The sequence below is a fragment of the Cebidichthys violaceus genome, unplaced genomic scaffold (assembly GCF_023349555.1).
Source record: "Cebidichthys violaceus isolate CVI_PGR_0920_01 unplaced genomic scaffold, fCebVio1.0.p SCAF_21, whole genome shotgun sequence".
Classification (NCBI taxonomy): Eukaryota; Metazoa; Chordata; class Actinopteri; order Perciformes; family Stichaeidae; genus Cebidichthys; species Cebidichthys violaceus.
In genome coordinates, this window is record NW_027176384.1 from 9,396,547 (window position 1) to 9,410,804 (window position 14,258).

The 14,258-nt window shown below is 39.7% G+C and overlaps 1 protein-coding gene across 9 annotated transcripts in view; it reads right to left on the reverse strand.

Annotated features, from left to right (window-relative positions):
• The window catches only part of syt1a (synaptotagmin Ia), a 108,005-nt gene that overhangs the window by 34,153 nt on the left and 59,594 nt on the right, over positions 1 to 14,258 (reverse strand). For all 9 annotated transcript variants that reach the window (XM_068717218.1, XM_068717219.1, XM_068717215.1 and 6 more), the window contains one exon: positions 9,477 to 9,680. In XM_068717218.1, the coding sequence (XP_068573319.1) occupies positions 9,477 to 9,651 (175 nt within the window). In that variant the 5' untranslated portion in view covers positions 9,652 to 9,680. The remainder of the gene's footprint in view (positions 1 to 9,476; positions 9,681 to 14,258) is intronic.

The following is a 14,258-nucleotide window of genomic DNA, read 5'->3' on the forward strand; positions in this document are numbered from 1 at the left end:
ATCTTTGAAGATCTTTTTTGGAGGAAATTAAAATCAATGTTTTTTCAGACCTTTCAAGCCCTGGAGATACGCTGCTCAGCTACATTACTATAATTAAAAGAGGCACATGTCTTCTTGTTTCCCCCACCAAATGTTGTTGCCCTACTGGGTGGACCTGACTGGAGCTATCGGACAACCGGCAGTTAACTCTGTCACCTACAGACTGTCAGACAGCTCGAGCAGCTTGCTGCAAACACAGTGACACCTTTCTCAGCTATAATCAGCAGACTAGCTAGTGTTCCCTGATGCGTGCATACAGCTACAGTACACACACACACACACACACACACACACACACACACACACAATGGCGGAAGGAGGAGCGGGTTGCTTTAAGTAGCAGAGAGACGACATACAGTCCAGATGGGCTGAAAATAATGAGAGACCTCTCAACAGACTTCTCCCTTCAGGATTCGTAATCGTTGCTCCTTTATTCTACTCAGCAGACACCAAACACCTGTCAGCCCACCCTTCATTTTAATAGAGAGGAATAACAGACAAATGAGCCAAATTTGGAGCATGATTTTGTTTTTTTTTCAGTGCTTACTACTCTGAAAGGAAATGAGGAAAACTTCTGACTGTAATTTTGCAGAATCCTTAAGAGGCAAGTGGGAAAAAAAAGAGAAATTCTGGTGATCCAATTTCTCTAAATAGTATCATCTATATTCTTTTCTATGCTGTAAGAAAAGGTGAAAAAGTCTTTGCCAGGACAATCTTTTGAAGTTTCTCAATGTTCTTCTATCTGTGAAACAGGAGGGAAAGAAAAGTTGGGGAAAATTTTGGAAGGGAAAAAAAGGGAGTCTTTTTGTAATACTCATTTGAGCCACACGAGGCAAACGTGCACCACTACACTATTCTCTACATAGGACTAAAAGCATTCATGTTTTCTTCCATATGAGTTTTAATACAAGGTACATGTATTGTGTGTTAGCATGTAATGTCAATTAAGAGTGCATGTGCACCTGTTTTCACAAATGAAAAAAGAATTGAGAAAGTGAAATGATCCTGGAAAAAAACTCTTTAGACCAGGTCATAATTCATAAACACAGGAGAGAAAACAATTTAGATCAGACTTAGAAATTAGATCATCAGATTCATTTTTTTCTCACCTGCCTCTCAAGGCCTCCATACATATTGCCTCATCTGAAAAATATGCGAAGAATCAAATATCCATCTTCTTCTTGAGAAAGACAACATATAGTTCCTGTCATGGTTCATTTTAGGAAGCAGCCCAATGGTGGCCACAAATCCAACAGAACAATAGATAAAATAGGTCCTTTGAAGACTTTATCTAAAAAAAACAAAAACTGAAAAGTATATTACAGTCTATCACTCTGGGGTTTTCAGCTGTGGTTTCTTCGCCGAGGTCCGAGGGGAGAGAGAGAGAGAGGAGGGAAATCGATGCTCTGTTGACAAAATCAATAAGCACTCTCCTCCAAGGAAAAACAGTGAGTGATGCTCTAAAATAACTTAAGGAGCTCCAGCTTTGGCCTTGCCCCGGAGCGGTGTGCTGATGGAGGTGACACTGGATGGGTCTCGTTTACAATGAGCCATCCACAACTGACAGCATTTTCCTCTAAAAACTTGAAACTATACTGAGAATAAACTGGGAGTCAGGTAGAGCTTCTTGGGCTTTAGAGATGTAAAAAAGAGACTGAATTCCCTCTTGGGGTTCTTGTTATTTAGCAGCCAAATGTTGAATGTCAAAAGACAGCCAAAGTCAAATTATTGCATTTAGATTTAGATTTGTCATAAAGGTTTGTGGCGACACTTTTTAATTAGACACAATTTATAAAGGGTAAAATAGTAACTAAACCTAATAGCTCTGTTAATTGTTAATAACACACTTATTAATGTTTCATAGATCAGTTAAAAGCCATTAATAAGGGATATTTTGGTGTTTGAAATTCTGAAAAATCCAGCAGACTGGTTGGACCGTTTGGCTGTGGCACCTTCCAGCACTGCAACAGCTGCTTTTACGTCGCATATACAAACGCAAACACAAGGTGAGGTAAGCAGACAGTCCGTTAACGGAAGTGTCGGAGAGCACAGCGATAAGAATCAACTGAAACTCATTTTCTTTTTTTGTTGCCCCAAAATAGAAGCTCTGATTAACGTAAATCAAAATCTCTTTCTTTTAACCCCTTAAATGCTTACGTCACTCTACACTCATTCTGGCATTTCATCAAAGCTCACGGCATCTGATGGAATGCCATTCAGCCGGTTACAGTGGAAACCAGCGCATAAATCCAGCCCTTATCTTATTCATCAAGCGTCCGTCTTCCAGTGAAAGAAACGTCTGTGCTCCTTAATCAAAGAAACCCCAAAAGCTATAACAGCATCCCCTAATTCACTACATTGTGTGAGTGTATTCTCTTGAATGAGAGAGAGAGAGAGAGAGAGAGAGAGAGAGAGAGAGGGTGAGAGGGAGAGAGAGAGAGAGAGAGAGAGAGAGAGAGAGAGAGAGAGAGAGAGAGAGAGAGAGAGAGAGAGAGAAAGTGAAAGAGAGGGTGAGAGGGAGTATTGGCAGCATGCACTTCAACTCCCAGCACTTATCTCTTGTTCCGCTGAGCGGCATGTCAAGGAAAATGGAGTTTCTCTAATGGGAGGGCTGCGCATGATGAAATCCACATTTGCTGTTCCTCAAAGCTCAACACTGTCATTGAAATGGTGTATGTGGCACCGGAGCACGAACCAATGAGAAGCCTTAAAAACACTTTAGACACAGTGAGTAGCACATATATACATACATATTACTGTTTAGTGGTTCCAGGTATACCAGTAGAAATATCAATTCCCCTGAATAATGCCACATCTATATTCAGCCAGTAGAAGAGGAAATATCATTTGCCACAAAACCTCAGCGCAGCTGATTTTGGCTCTTTTGGCGACACAGTTCTGGGTTTGAGTTCCCTGACAAGAGCTTATCAGATCTCATTTCTTTGAGATAGTCAAAGAGCAGCAACCTATGCTTAAAGCAAAAAGATGAGTTTCACTGCCTGACATTTTATGTCCTTAAAAAAAATACTATATTAGTCATTCCATGTACATTCAGTAAGAGAAAGGAACATGAAGGTCTATGAGTCATTCCTACTGTATTTGGGACTGTGCCATAGTGAGTGAGATCATTATGAACCCATGAGAAATATGCAGATCATCCAATATACATCAACTTCACATATAATGCATTTAGCCCATAGTGGTGTAAGACAAAGTGTTACTAATAGAAATGATGGCAACAACTCTGAAAATGAGACTCAAGTTTAGTAATATACCTGAATCATCCTTTATTAGTATTTAAATAAGTAGATTTAACTTGAGAAACAAGCATTTCAGTGTATTACAGTCAAATGAATGAAGTCTCTGCATTGTGTTTGCTGTGAATGTATTCAATCCAACATCGATGAGAAGTCATTAACGTGCTCAGCGGATTAAACAAATGTAACATCTACCTACATCTATCATTCCCATTAGAACTGGGCGTCTCCATCTGCAGAGAAAGACACAGTCAAAAGCTCCAGAACAGCTGCTGAATAGAGCTTGCAGTGAGATTGTGGATTCTTTGAAGAAAAGCATTAATCTATATCGACTGTGATCAGCATTAGTTTGTCACTTACAGTGATGGATACTTCAAATTAATGCCATGAAGATTGATGCCAGCGCCACAAGATGTCTCTGCTCTGACTCAACTCTGAGTTCCTCCGCTCCATCCCTGGTAATATATAGCACTTTACATTTGACAGAAAGCTTTTATGAACTGGACAGAGTTTGATGGATGCATTTAAAAGGGTATGCATGTGTGTGTGTGTGTGTGTGTGTGTGTGTGTGTGTGTGTGTGTGTGTGTGTGTGTGTGTGTGTATGTGTGTAATATAGCATCTGGGTTATATCCACTTCCAGCAGCCCACACTAATCCAATGTGGCAGGACCCTGTTGGTCAATTAACCTTGACATTAAATCTTGTTACGCTTATGAAGGCAACACTCTGTCCGCGCCCTTTCTCCCCACTGTGGCTTGTTTAAGCAAACAATATGTCTGCAGCAGGGAGCATCTTAGAACTATCTGCAACAATGAGAGCTGATGATAATGAAAACTGTCCTCTATGTGAGTTTGATACAAAGAAAAAAAAAAAAAAAAAAAAAAAGGGCCTATTTCTTTGTGATTTGGTTAAATAATTTCTCTTCTGTCTGGTCCATTATTTAGATTATTATGAGAACATGTAGACGCAGCGACACAATGCATCTGCTAAAAAACCCTGAGTTGAAGTGACACTACATTAAGAGTGCAGGAGGTGGATTTACAACAACAGATGACACCAGACAGAAAAGCACTGATTGTAATTTCGAGGCACAAAGAAAAGCAGAGTCGTTTTAATGTGGTGCACGAAGAAGATAAGTATATATATATATACAGTATATATATATATATATACACTTTTACACAAGCTTCTAATTTTCAATATCTATTTTTACTCAGAGGGATCGTTTGAAGCCACAATAGACTGACATATCTCAATAACTATTGGATGGATGGCCATGGCATTTTGTGCAGACATTCTTGGTCCCCGGAGGATGAATCATACTGACTTTGGTGATCACCAGAATTCTCCTCCGGCGCCAGCATAAGGTGGACGAACAATTGGAAATGTAATCTTAATCTAAATGCGTCCAATAGTTTGGTTTGGAGACTTCAGCTCTCTATTAGCATAAGGATGTTGATATCCAATAGCCTTCATCATTTAAGCCCATAAAGCCTCGTACAACAAAAACAACACAAACTGCCTCGACTGTTGCTCATATTCAGCTATTTCTGAGTGTTCACAGGTGGAAAGACAGCACAAACAAGTCATCGTGTTTACAAAAGCTCCAGTCATCACGTGACCCTCGAATGCTGACAAAATCTCAGAGAAGATGGAGGATCTGTTCCCCATCTGTCGACTGAGGGAAGCTGGTGCCGGTTGAGACTGATCTGGCTTGGGTTTGACCAGCACCTAAAGGCGTCTCACGGCGGGCAAACTTTTTGCAGAGCGAGGGCAGAGAGCGGGAGACAGTTGGCTTGTAGCCACAGCAGCAGGCAGGCGGAGACGAAAGGCTCTGCTGTTCCACCACTGTAATCCCTCTTCCACTAGCTCTGCTGTCTGTTGACTGTGAGCAGCCGCACAGTCAAGTTGAGACACATTCAAGCTCTGATGTATCTCTTCGTATTTTTCTTTCAGCTCTTTGTTTTTCTTCGTCTCAAGTTACACCACAAAGTCTTTTAGTCGTGCAGACTTATTTTACTATATTGTTAGCTGCAACCATCAGCTGTATGACACTCTAAAGATTTTTAGTCCAAAAAAAAAGTCTGCTCATGAAACAGCTCTGTTGTTTAAAAATAAAGATTACTTAAACTTAACTTAAATGTTGCCTGGATTTTGTCAAATAAAAATTAATTATGACGGATTGCTCCACTAGAGGGAAAAATATATCTTTTAATTAAACCTTATTGCAACTTTAAAATGTTTGTGAGTGCCTTTGGCTGACAAAAAGCAGAAAGACGCTGATTAAAAAAAAAAATGGAGAAAAAAAAGGAGATTTATTTCCCTGAAATGTCAATCGCTTGTCTGTGTTATTTGAAATAACGGCTGGTGGAGCCAACAGTCACGGATCAAACAGCTCCTGTGCTCAGAGGTTAATTGTTATCAGGAAGTAAAGCCTCGGGTGTTTAAATAACGTACGAAGAAATTCAATTCACTGGTTTCCTTTGAGGCAACCTCTCGGCTCTAAAGTCACAATATGGTTTAGTGTGACTACAAAGTCAGACCTCAGTGTGTGTGTGTGTGTGTGTGTGTCGGAGAGTGTGTGCTCATGTTTCTGTGGACGTGGAGGGATCATTCACAAATGAATTAGACGGCTTCTTTTTTGTTTAAGGAGTTCACACACTTGATGCAAAACAATCCATTTAATTACCATTCATTGCCTCTGATTTCCATCGCAGTAGTGGGTGTTTTTCTCTACTTCTTCAAATGATATTTAATCCAGTTTGTATGTCCAGCCAAAAAAAGTAGTTTGGGCTTTTCTTATGTGAGGATTTGGTGCCGTCCTTGGTTTTTATATCGTTGTAAACAGAATATCTCTGGGTTTTGTACCGTACTGAACTCGTAATATACATTTTATACACTAGCAATTGACAGATTAATGGAGAAATGCTCAACAAAATATTAAGAATTGTTTTTTTTTGCACAGTACAGGAGCGGATGGATATATTAAATGACATCTATGTTAAGGAAAAGATTACTCTTTTTCTCTTCTACAGAAAGATGTTTTCATTAAATTCTAGACCAAGTGGGCCAAATAGGATTTTGTGGAGGTATTAAATGAATGATCCTGTAATGTTGTCTTCGTTTAGCAAACCTTTTATTCTATTTCCTCTTAAGTCTCCCTCCTGAAGAGAGCCAGAGGAAATAAAACTGCCTTTTTCCTGATGTATGTTTTCTATTTATAAACTATAAACTGCTGTCCCAAAATACATTTCAAAAAAAGTTGGCGACACCATAACAAAACTACCTCGTAATCAACTGACCTTACCAAACTGGAATGCAGAATAGGTGAGATAACTGGATGAAATATGCATGCAAACATATTTTTGTGGCTTTTCCTTGAAAAATTGAAATTGAAAAAAAGCAAGCACAGTAAATGTAGAAAGACTGCGATAAAGCCTTCTGGGGTTTTTTTTTTTGGAGGCTAGAGCCATCGGCCAGCAGCTGTGGCTGAGGTAAAATCCCCGGCTCAGAGATATGTCCTGCAGATCCTGATGGACAGAAAGTCTGCAACAAGTTTGGCCAGTCTGACAGCCCCATGCGACCGGCCTCAAAGCCTGCGGGGGGCTTAAACCGGGTTATAAGCCCCAAAAAGAAAGTGTTCTGCAGCAGCAATAGCTGAGCATGCAGCTTCTTCTCTCACATATTCCTCGTTGAATCTGCCGCCGGACTGACTCTCCAGACGGTATCGATGTTCCACGGAGTAAAGCAGACTCGGGGCGTTCATCATCAGCTTGGCAGCACCGGGGAGCAAACATTGCTTTTGATTGAGGGGATGAGGTGAGAAAACAGTCATTTAAAACTCTGTATAACGGAGAGTTCTTTTCTTTTTTGAGAACCTCTCAGAAAACTTTTCTGCCCAGGGTAAAACAACAGAGGCACACACTTATTTTTCTTCTCCAGATAACAATGTCGAAATGTAGAAGAAGTAATTACTCATGTCCTTTACTTAGATGGTGTGAAACAGTTGTCAAGTTTGGGCTGGATAGAAATGGTTACACCAACCTCAGAAGCACCATATTGGAATGACAATATGGACGACATTCGTGCTGACTCTCTGCACTGTTAAACCTCTGGAAAGGGGAGCATGGCTGGTGGCGTCATTTGTGTCTTTTGCTGAAGAAGTACTGCTCCTCCATTTCCTGTTGTGAGAATTACTCCAACAGGAGCATGCTGATTTATTTATGTTTAGATTTCTGCGAAACGCTGAAACCCTTGGATCGCCAGGCAGTTTTTTTGTTCATCCCGGATGACACAATATTATATTCTGCACATAATACTGCAAAATTCTCCAGGCACAAATGCACATTTGAGGAAGTTTTTAGTTGGAATGTTTGGTGACAAAAAGGGGACGATGTGTTTTATTGTGTGGAAAAGAAGACACAGTTTTGACTGAAAGCACAAGTAAGAGAGAAAAACTCAACCGAACAGCAAATAATAAAGCCAGTTATGCATAATTTAGCAATTTATCATGTCAAACACTTGACTTACAGTTGCCAGATGTTTATTCTCCACTTCAAGTAATTCATTAAGACAATTCCATCTCAACCATTCAGTGCATGAAATACTTGAATTTGTTGTTGACTCGAGCAACAACATGAAAGATGTAGCGAATCATTTGTCCACCTGATTCGCTGACAGTCTTATCAAAGCTGAGGAACACGGATGGTTTCTTGTGCGTCATCAGCAAAAGTTCGCGCACATCCGATCATTTTTGAGTCATGGTGACACTGAATGGATTGAGTGGTTTCGAGTCAGAGGGAGTGTAATTACAGACACATCGCATGTTGTTGCGCGGCGACTGAAAAACAGCGTTTATGAAAAGGTGTGAAGCCTGAAAACTACTTTCTGAAAAGACATTTTTCAAATATTCAATGCAATCAAGTCTTTCTGTTTGAGATCAATGTGCTTGAATTCTTAGACGTTTCTCTTTCTGGGCTTTTTGGGTGGTTAACCATGCCTGTAGTCTCAGAGCCTATCATCTGGAGTTCTTCTAATACCGATACCAGTGTTGAAAAAGCCACTGATGCAGCCTTAAATACTGGCTTGCAAGTCCATGAACCGATCAGGTATCATGCTATGATATAATTTACAAGCTCATTTACGCTACACGGGAACCACAACAACATGTGTCACTCACTACTACCCGATCCGTACACCCTGTGCAATCGCTCCTGCACATGTGCAACTTTCAACAGCGATGAGAAAGATGCAAGATGGCTCACTCGTTGCATCCGCATCCAAAAATCCATGATGGAAGTAGCTAAAGATTGAGCCATCTCGCTTCTTTCTCAATAAGAGTTGCACATGTGCAGTACCGATCGAGCAGGTGCTAGCAGAGCGTTAGCCAGAGCTAGCTAAATGTCAGCAATTTGGCAATGTTTTACAGTTAAAACGGTCAAACTAGATAACTGGCATTCATTCAGTATATGTTGTTTTTATTGCGCTGGTATCAGATCGGTACTCTTATTTTGAAGGAAAAATCAGAACATCTCTATATCAGCCTATTGGTTTATACATTACATGGGTTTAATAACCTTTTAACATTTTCGACCTGACAAAGATTCAACTGGGGTTGAAACAATGTCTGTTTGGATGTATTTCATGGTTTGGAGTAAATGTCAAGTATTACACTTGATTAGCTTATTTCAAATCAGACACTTCCTTAATTATCACAGCATCCATCTTAATAAATGCACGATAATCAACCTGGTTGTTGCATAAAAGTCCACTGTTTACAGCGGCCCAAACGCATCACGCATTGAAAGTTGTCTAGGACTGCAACTAACGATTATTCTACAGATGTAAAAAAAAAAAAAAAACTTTTTTCCAAAATTATCTTGGCAAAACTTTTTTTTTCACCTGAAATGTTGTTGTTTTTTCGGCCACCTGTTTCATAGATGACAAATAAATAATTAAGGAACGATTATCCTGGCAAAACCAGCTGTTCAGTCTTAAGTCATAAACACAGGAGAGAAAAACAATCAAGATACCACTTAGAAAATGGATCACCAGAATTATTTATCTCAGATGTTTGCCTCTCAGGGCTTCCGTAGCGAAAACAAATAAAAAAAGGCAAATATATAATTTTGAAAGACTAGAGCAAAGAATATTTTTAGAAAGCACTGTAAACACACTTACATGGGATTTTGTTCAGCTCATTCATGAACTTGTCCTTCAGCTTGGAAAAGGCCTCGTCCTTCTCGCCGGTGCCCGGGCCGGCCATGTTGGTGGTGTTGGAGCCGGCCATGGAGGAGGAGGCGGTGGTGGGCTCGGGCGCCGCCGCCGCCAGCGCTTCCCTTCGACTCTCGGTCATTGTGACGATGCTGGGCAGCCAGGCAGATGCTGGACAAGTGGAGAAAGAGAAAGACAACAACAGAGTGGGTTAGATTATTGTTTCTCTCTCTCCCCCCCCCCCCGCTGTGACAGATGCATGTCAGAGGCAGTGCGCTCGCCTTGTCAGTTGACTGAGTTGACGCAGACCGTGTGAGCAGCTGCTGGCTCAGCCTGGGTAAACATCAGCTGTGGTCCAGAATGAATTGGCCAGCACGCTGAATTCAGAACAAAGCTACTCACTCATTGCTTAAACTCCAGATTAGCATCACAGAGCAGAGATAAAATGATTATTTATTACTCTCATACAACACGGGCAGTAAATCTCAGCACTGCTACTGGCTTAATTTAAATTCTGGGCTGTTAGAAGTCAAGCGAAACAAGTACAGTAAATAATGTCGCGTTGCACAGAAGATTACTCACCCACTATCTTATCACAGCGAGCTCTTTGCACACAACAGGTGTATTTACTTAGCATTTAGGTCTTTTGTAAAGGGAGGAAGAAGGAAACTATGCGTCGCTTATGTTAACCAGAGTGTGTGTGTGTGTGTGTGTGTGTGTGTGTGTGTGTGTACTGTGTGTGGATACAGTCATGTGTCCAAACATGTGCAATGCTTTAATGTACAGTGTATAGCAGCATGTTGGTCATCATTTTGGCTGGTTGGTTGAAATCAAGCTTCAACACTACTTCTTATAATATCTTACTATGACACTAGAGACTCTACAGCCAGTACCAACACTCAGTAAGTACTCCATACTCAGCAGTAAATGTGTGTTGATTGTTGTACAAACACATACAACTCTAAGCCATTAGGCCTGCAACGAAGGGTTATTTAAAAAAAAAACAATTCTTTTGAAAAGTTTATATGTTTTTGAAGTATTTTTTTTGTGTAAAACATGTCTAGAAACGCCCAAAACCCAGGGAGGTATCGTTTTCTGTCATATATGACAAAAAAAAAGGCAGCAAAACTTCACATTTGAGAAGCTGCAACCAGTAAATGTTTGGTAGTTTTGCTTGAAAAAAATGATTAAAAGGCTTAACAGATTATCAAAATAGTTGTTTTTTTGTTTGTTTCAGCTTTGTAAGCAAAATAGTAAAGCAAACGGTGAAAGTATTACTGATGCCTTTCATGTTTACAATATATGTCATTACAATATGTAATTTCTATGAAAATGGAAAACAGGAAAACACTGGCTTTGTTTTTCCAGTGTTGTGTACTACTTAGTGTCGTGATACACAACTGTTGAGAAAAGCTACATCATTGTGACAAATCTACTGCAACCAGGAACTATTTATTGTCCACTCTTTGTGTGCAGGTTGTAATTTGGCTCTGTCACCATAGCAATCAAAGAGGATAATGGGACACTAAAGTTGTAGAGTGTTTCCACCAGTACACACAGTGGAGGTTGACGGCCTAATTCTCCTACTTTGCTACAGTACAGCGCTCATTAAACTCGCATTTTCCAATTATAGTATTGTTTCATGAGGGGCATTTCACTGCTGCCGACAAAAACTCTTTTGTAGGGTTCTGTGTAATTGAAAAATCTCAATCTTACCCTCAGAAAGGCCTCCAATGATATCTGCTTCTAAACCTCAAAGAGCTCAGCTCAAAATGTGGAGGCAAATCATTCTAATATTATCTGTAAAAAAAAAAAACACGAAGAAAAAGAAAGCTTCAAAAAGCTGAAATCCAATTCATGTTTCCCTGAATGTATCAAATTAGGTTTCCAAAAAGCAGCGAGGCAATTTCTACTGAATTACAGCAGAGATATGAAGTGTCTTTTCCATATGTGCTTCTCAGATACAGTTTAGCGGCATCTGGACACTTTATTGGGCTGTTTCAGTCTCCTGAATTCATCAAGACAAAGCAAACCTAACCCCTTCATTTTGGGATGAACTTAAAATCCCAAAATGCTTGTATGTATCTTTGGTGCAAAACCCGTCTGCGTTTCAGGCGTTGTATAAATCAAATAAACTTGAAACTTGTAGCTTCACTGAGTAGTCGTGTAGTAGCATATTCCCTCGTTTACTTAGCTCTGACTGTAGTCGATGGGGGCGGGAAGATCATTTCTCATTCTCCGTACTCAGCCGATCGGGGAGTTCAGTCTGGCAACCAGCCACAACCCTGTTTTTATATAATCTAGGTTATCTCTGCTACTGTCGGAGCTGGTGCCAGCGACAGACGCAGTCAGTGGGTTTTTACAAACAAAGTACATGCATCTGTGCAAAATCAATTGAGCATCGCCCAACATGAAAGTTTGTTCTTGAGAAACTTTGAGGGAAATGATTTGCATTTATTAAAGCTGTTGTCTGGGGGTTGAATCCAAGAGGTGATGGAGAAAAGGCCCAATGTAAAGGAAATATTCCCAGTTATTGGGACGAAAGTGGGTCAATATTTTACCTGATAGTTTGAAGACAACAAGTGAAAAAAGCTGTCAAAATGTCTAGAATGTCTTTATCTGTGCGTCACAAGAGGATGATCTCATCTGATGCCACATTGACAAACTGAATACACAGTGAACATGAACTATAAACTGGGAAAGGGGTATTGACAGATTTTAGAGGTTTTTTTTTTTTTTTTGGATGTGCATTAGCAAGCGGGTATCAACATGACATGAATGACATTAATGGACACTAATGCACACTGCCATTTCCTCTATCAGTAGATCATGCATATCTATCAAAGAGCAGAAAAGACTTCAGTGCTGCAAATGTCACACAACAACCTCCCAGTCAGCCCCACGGACAGCAGACGTTTGATGTGCACATCAAACCAACATACCGCTTTAAAAGTAAATAATGAGCAGCAATGACGTCAAACATGTAGTTATAAATCTGTGTGTGTATATATGTATATATATATATATATATATATATATATATATATGGAGGACAATGTTCTGTAGGTATAATTATCAGCAGTGCGAGGTATTTCCAGGAAAAGCCCATGTTTCCACACTTAATTGGAAGTCTTTATGTGAACGGGTCTGAATCCCAACACAGAGATTACATTACATGAACGGACATTACATGGTGTACGACAGAAATCACTCAGGGAGACGCATACGGAGCAAAGAATACAGAACATCAAAGAACCTGAGGCAAAGGCATTATTGTAATAAAATTGAACATCCAAGTACACAGACTATAATCTTGGAAAATGTATATATTGACTGTACCGTGACTCATAAGATACAGTTTTCTTTTCTTGGTTTCCTTAGAGGAAGAATTCATATAAGACTTTCCTCTACTTTAGACTTATTGGCAGCAGGGGAGACAAAACAAATCTGATTATCTGTACCAAGTCTTAAAAGATCACTTAGTTGATTTCCACTTCCCTATACTATCCAGAACACCCAATCCCACATTTCTTGGTAATACTGAATTCAGCTGTGACGTAAAGAGGTAGTGGACAAAGAACCTGTGATTTGATTGAAAGCCCTATTTTAGTCAGATAAACTAGGTTTCTCCTGGATTATTATATTATCTCTAATATACCAGAGCCCATTGTTAAAGTCCACCACTGGGGAAACAAAAACAAAGAGGGGCAGAAGCTCAGGCTGCTGCTGAAGTTTTGGCACCAGGCTTAGCAGGAGATACTGACAATGTCATTTTTGTATACTTTCGGAGCTTCAATTGCAGTTCCATTGAAGCTTTGAATGTCTGTCACTACCCTACAAAAAATGATTTATTCTGAATTGATATAAGTGAATCGTTGGATTAAATGAGATAGTCTTTTTTTATTAAATCAGCAAGCGGGACAGCAAACAGTTTTTTAACCAGCGAACAAATTCGGACTGAAGCGGAACATTTCGTTAAATAAAAACATGTAAAGTTTCAATAAATGTGAACTTTTGGACTTCACAACGCTCTGGAGTTGTTGGAAATGTTTGGATCACACGCGTTGGAAAAATCCTATGCAGCCACCACTAGAACCTAATTCTATAAATAGCATAATAGTGACGATAATGTTAGTGTAGCTTAATCTTTATCTGTAATTGTGCAGAAAAACAGTGTTTAAACAGAATGATTAAACATGGGAGACAAAAGCTGGCAGCATTTGAATGTTGATTAAGAAGTTGAATGTCTACTTTATGAATTAATTGAATTGTATGAATTGTATTTTTAGGTTCCGGAGATACAGTACACAATTGGCAATGACAAGGACGGTTTCAGGGGAAAGAGAAAGGCAGCTGTTGCCAAGAGAACGAAACGACAAAATGTATGTGGTTGAATGATCAGTGATGTAGTAACACCGCCATTTCCTCCGTTTATAACTTGGTAACAGTAGCTAGGGAGCGTGATGAAAGTTCATTGTTTTGCCTGCACCTTCGCAACCACACTTAACTGATAATTGTTCAGCTGTGACGTGTTGAAAGGCGACATGTAATGTCAACGGCACTTACACAACTGACATGATAAGGAGAATATACGCTAACAACCAGGTAAACACACTCACTCCCTCATGAGGGCTTTGCCTTGAAGATCCTTCCATATGCACATGTAGATATTGTGATTGTAATCTTAATTACTAAGACATGTGATTAGCACCAACATGTTCCCTTAAGCTAAACATTATAACTTCTTTG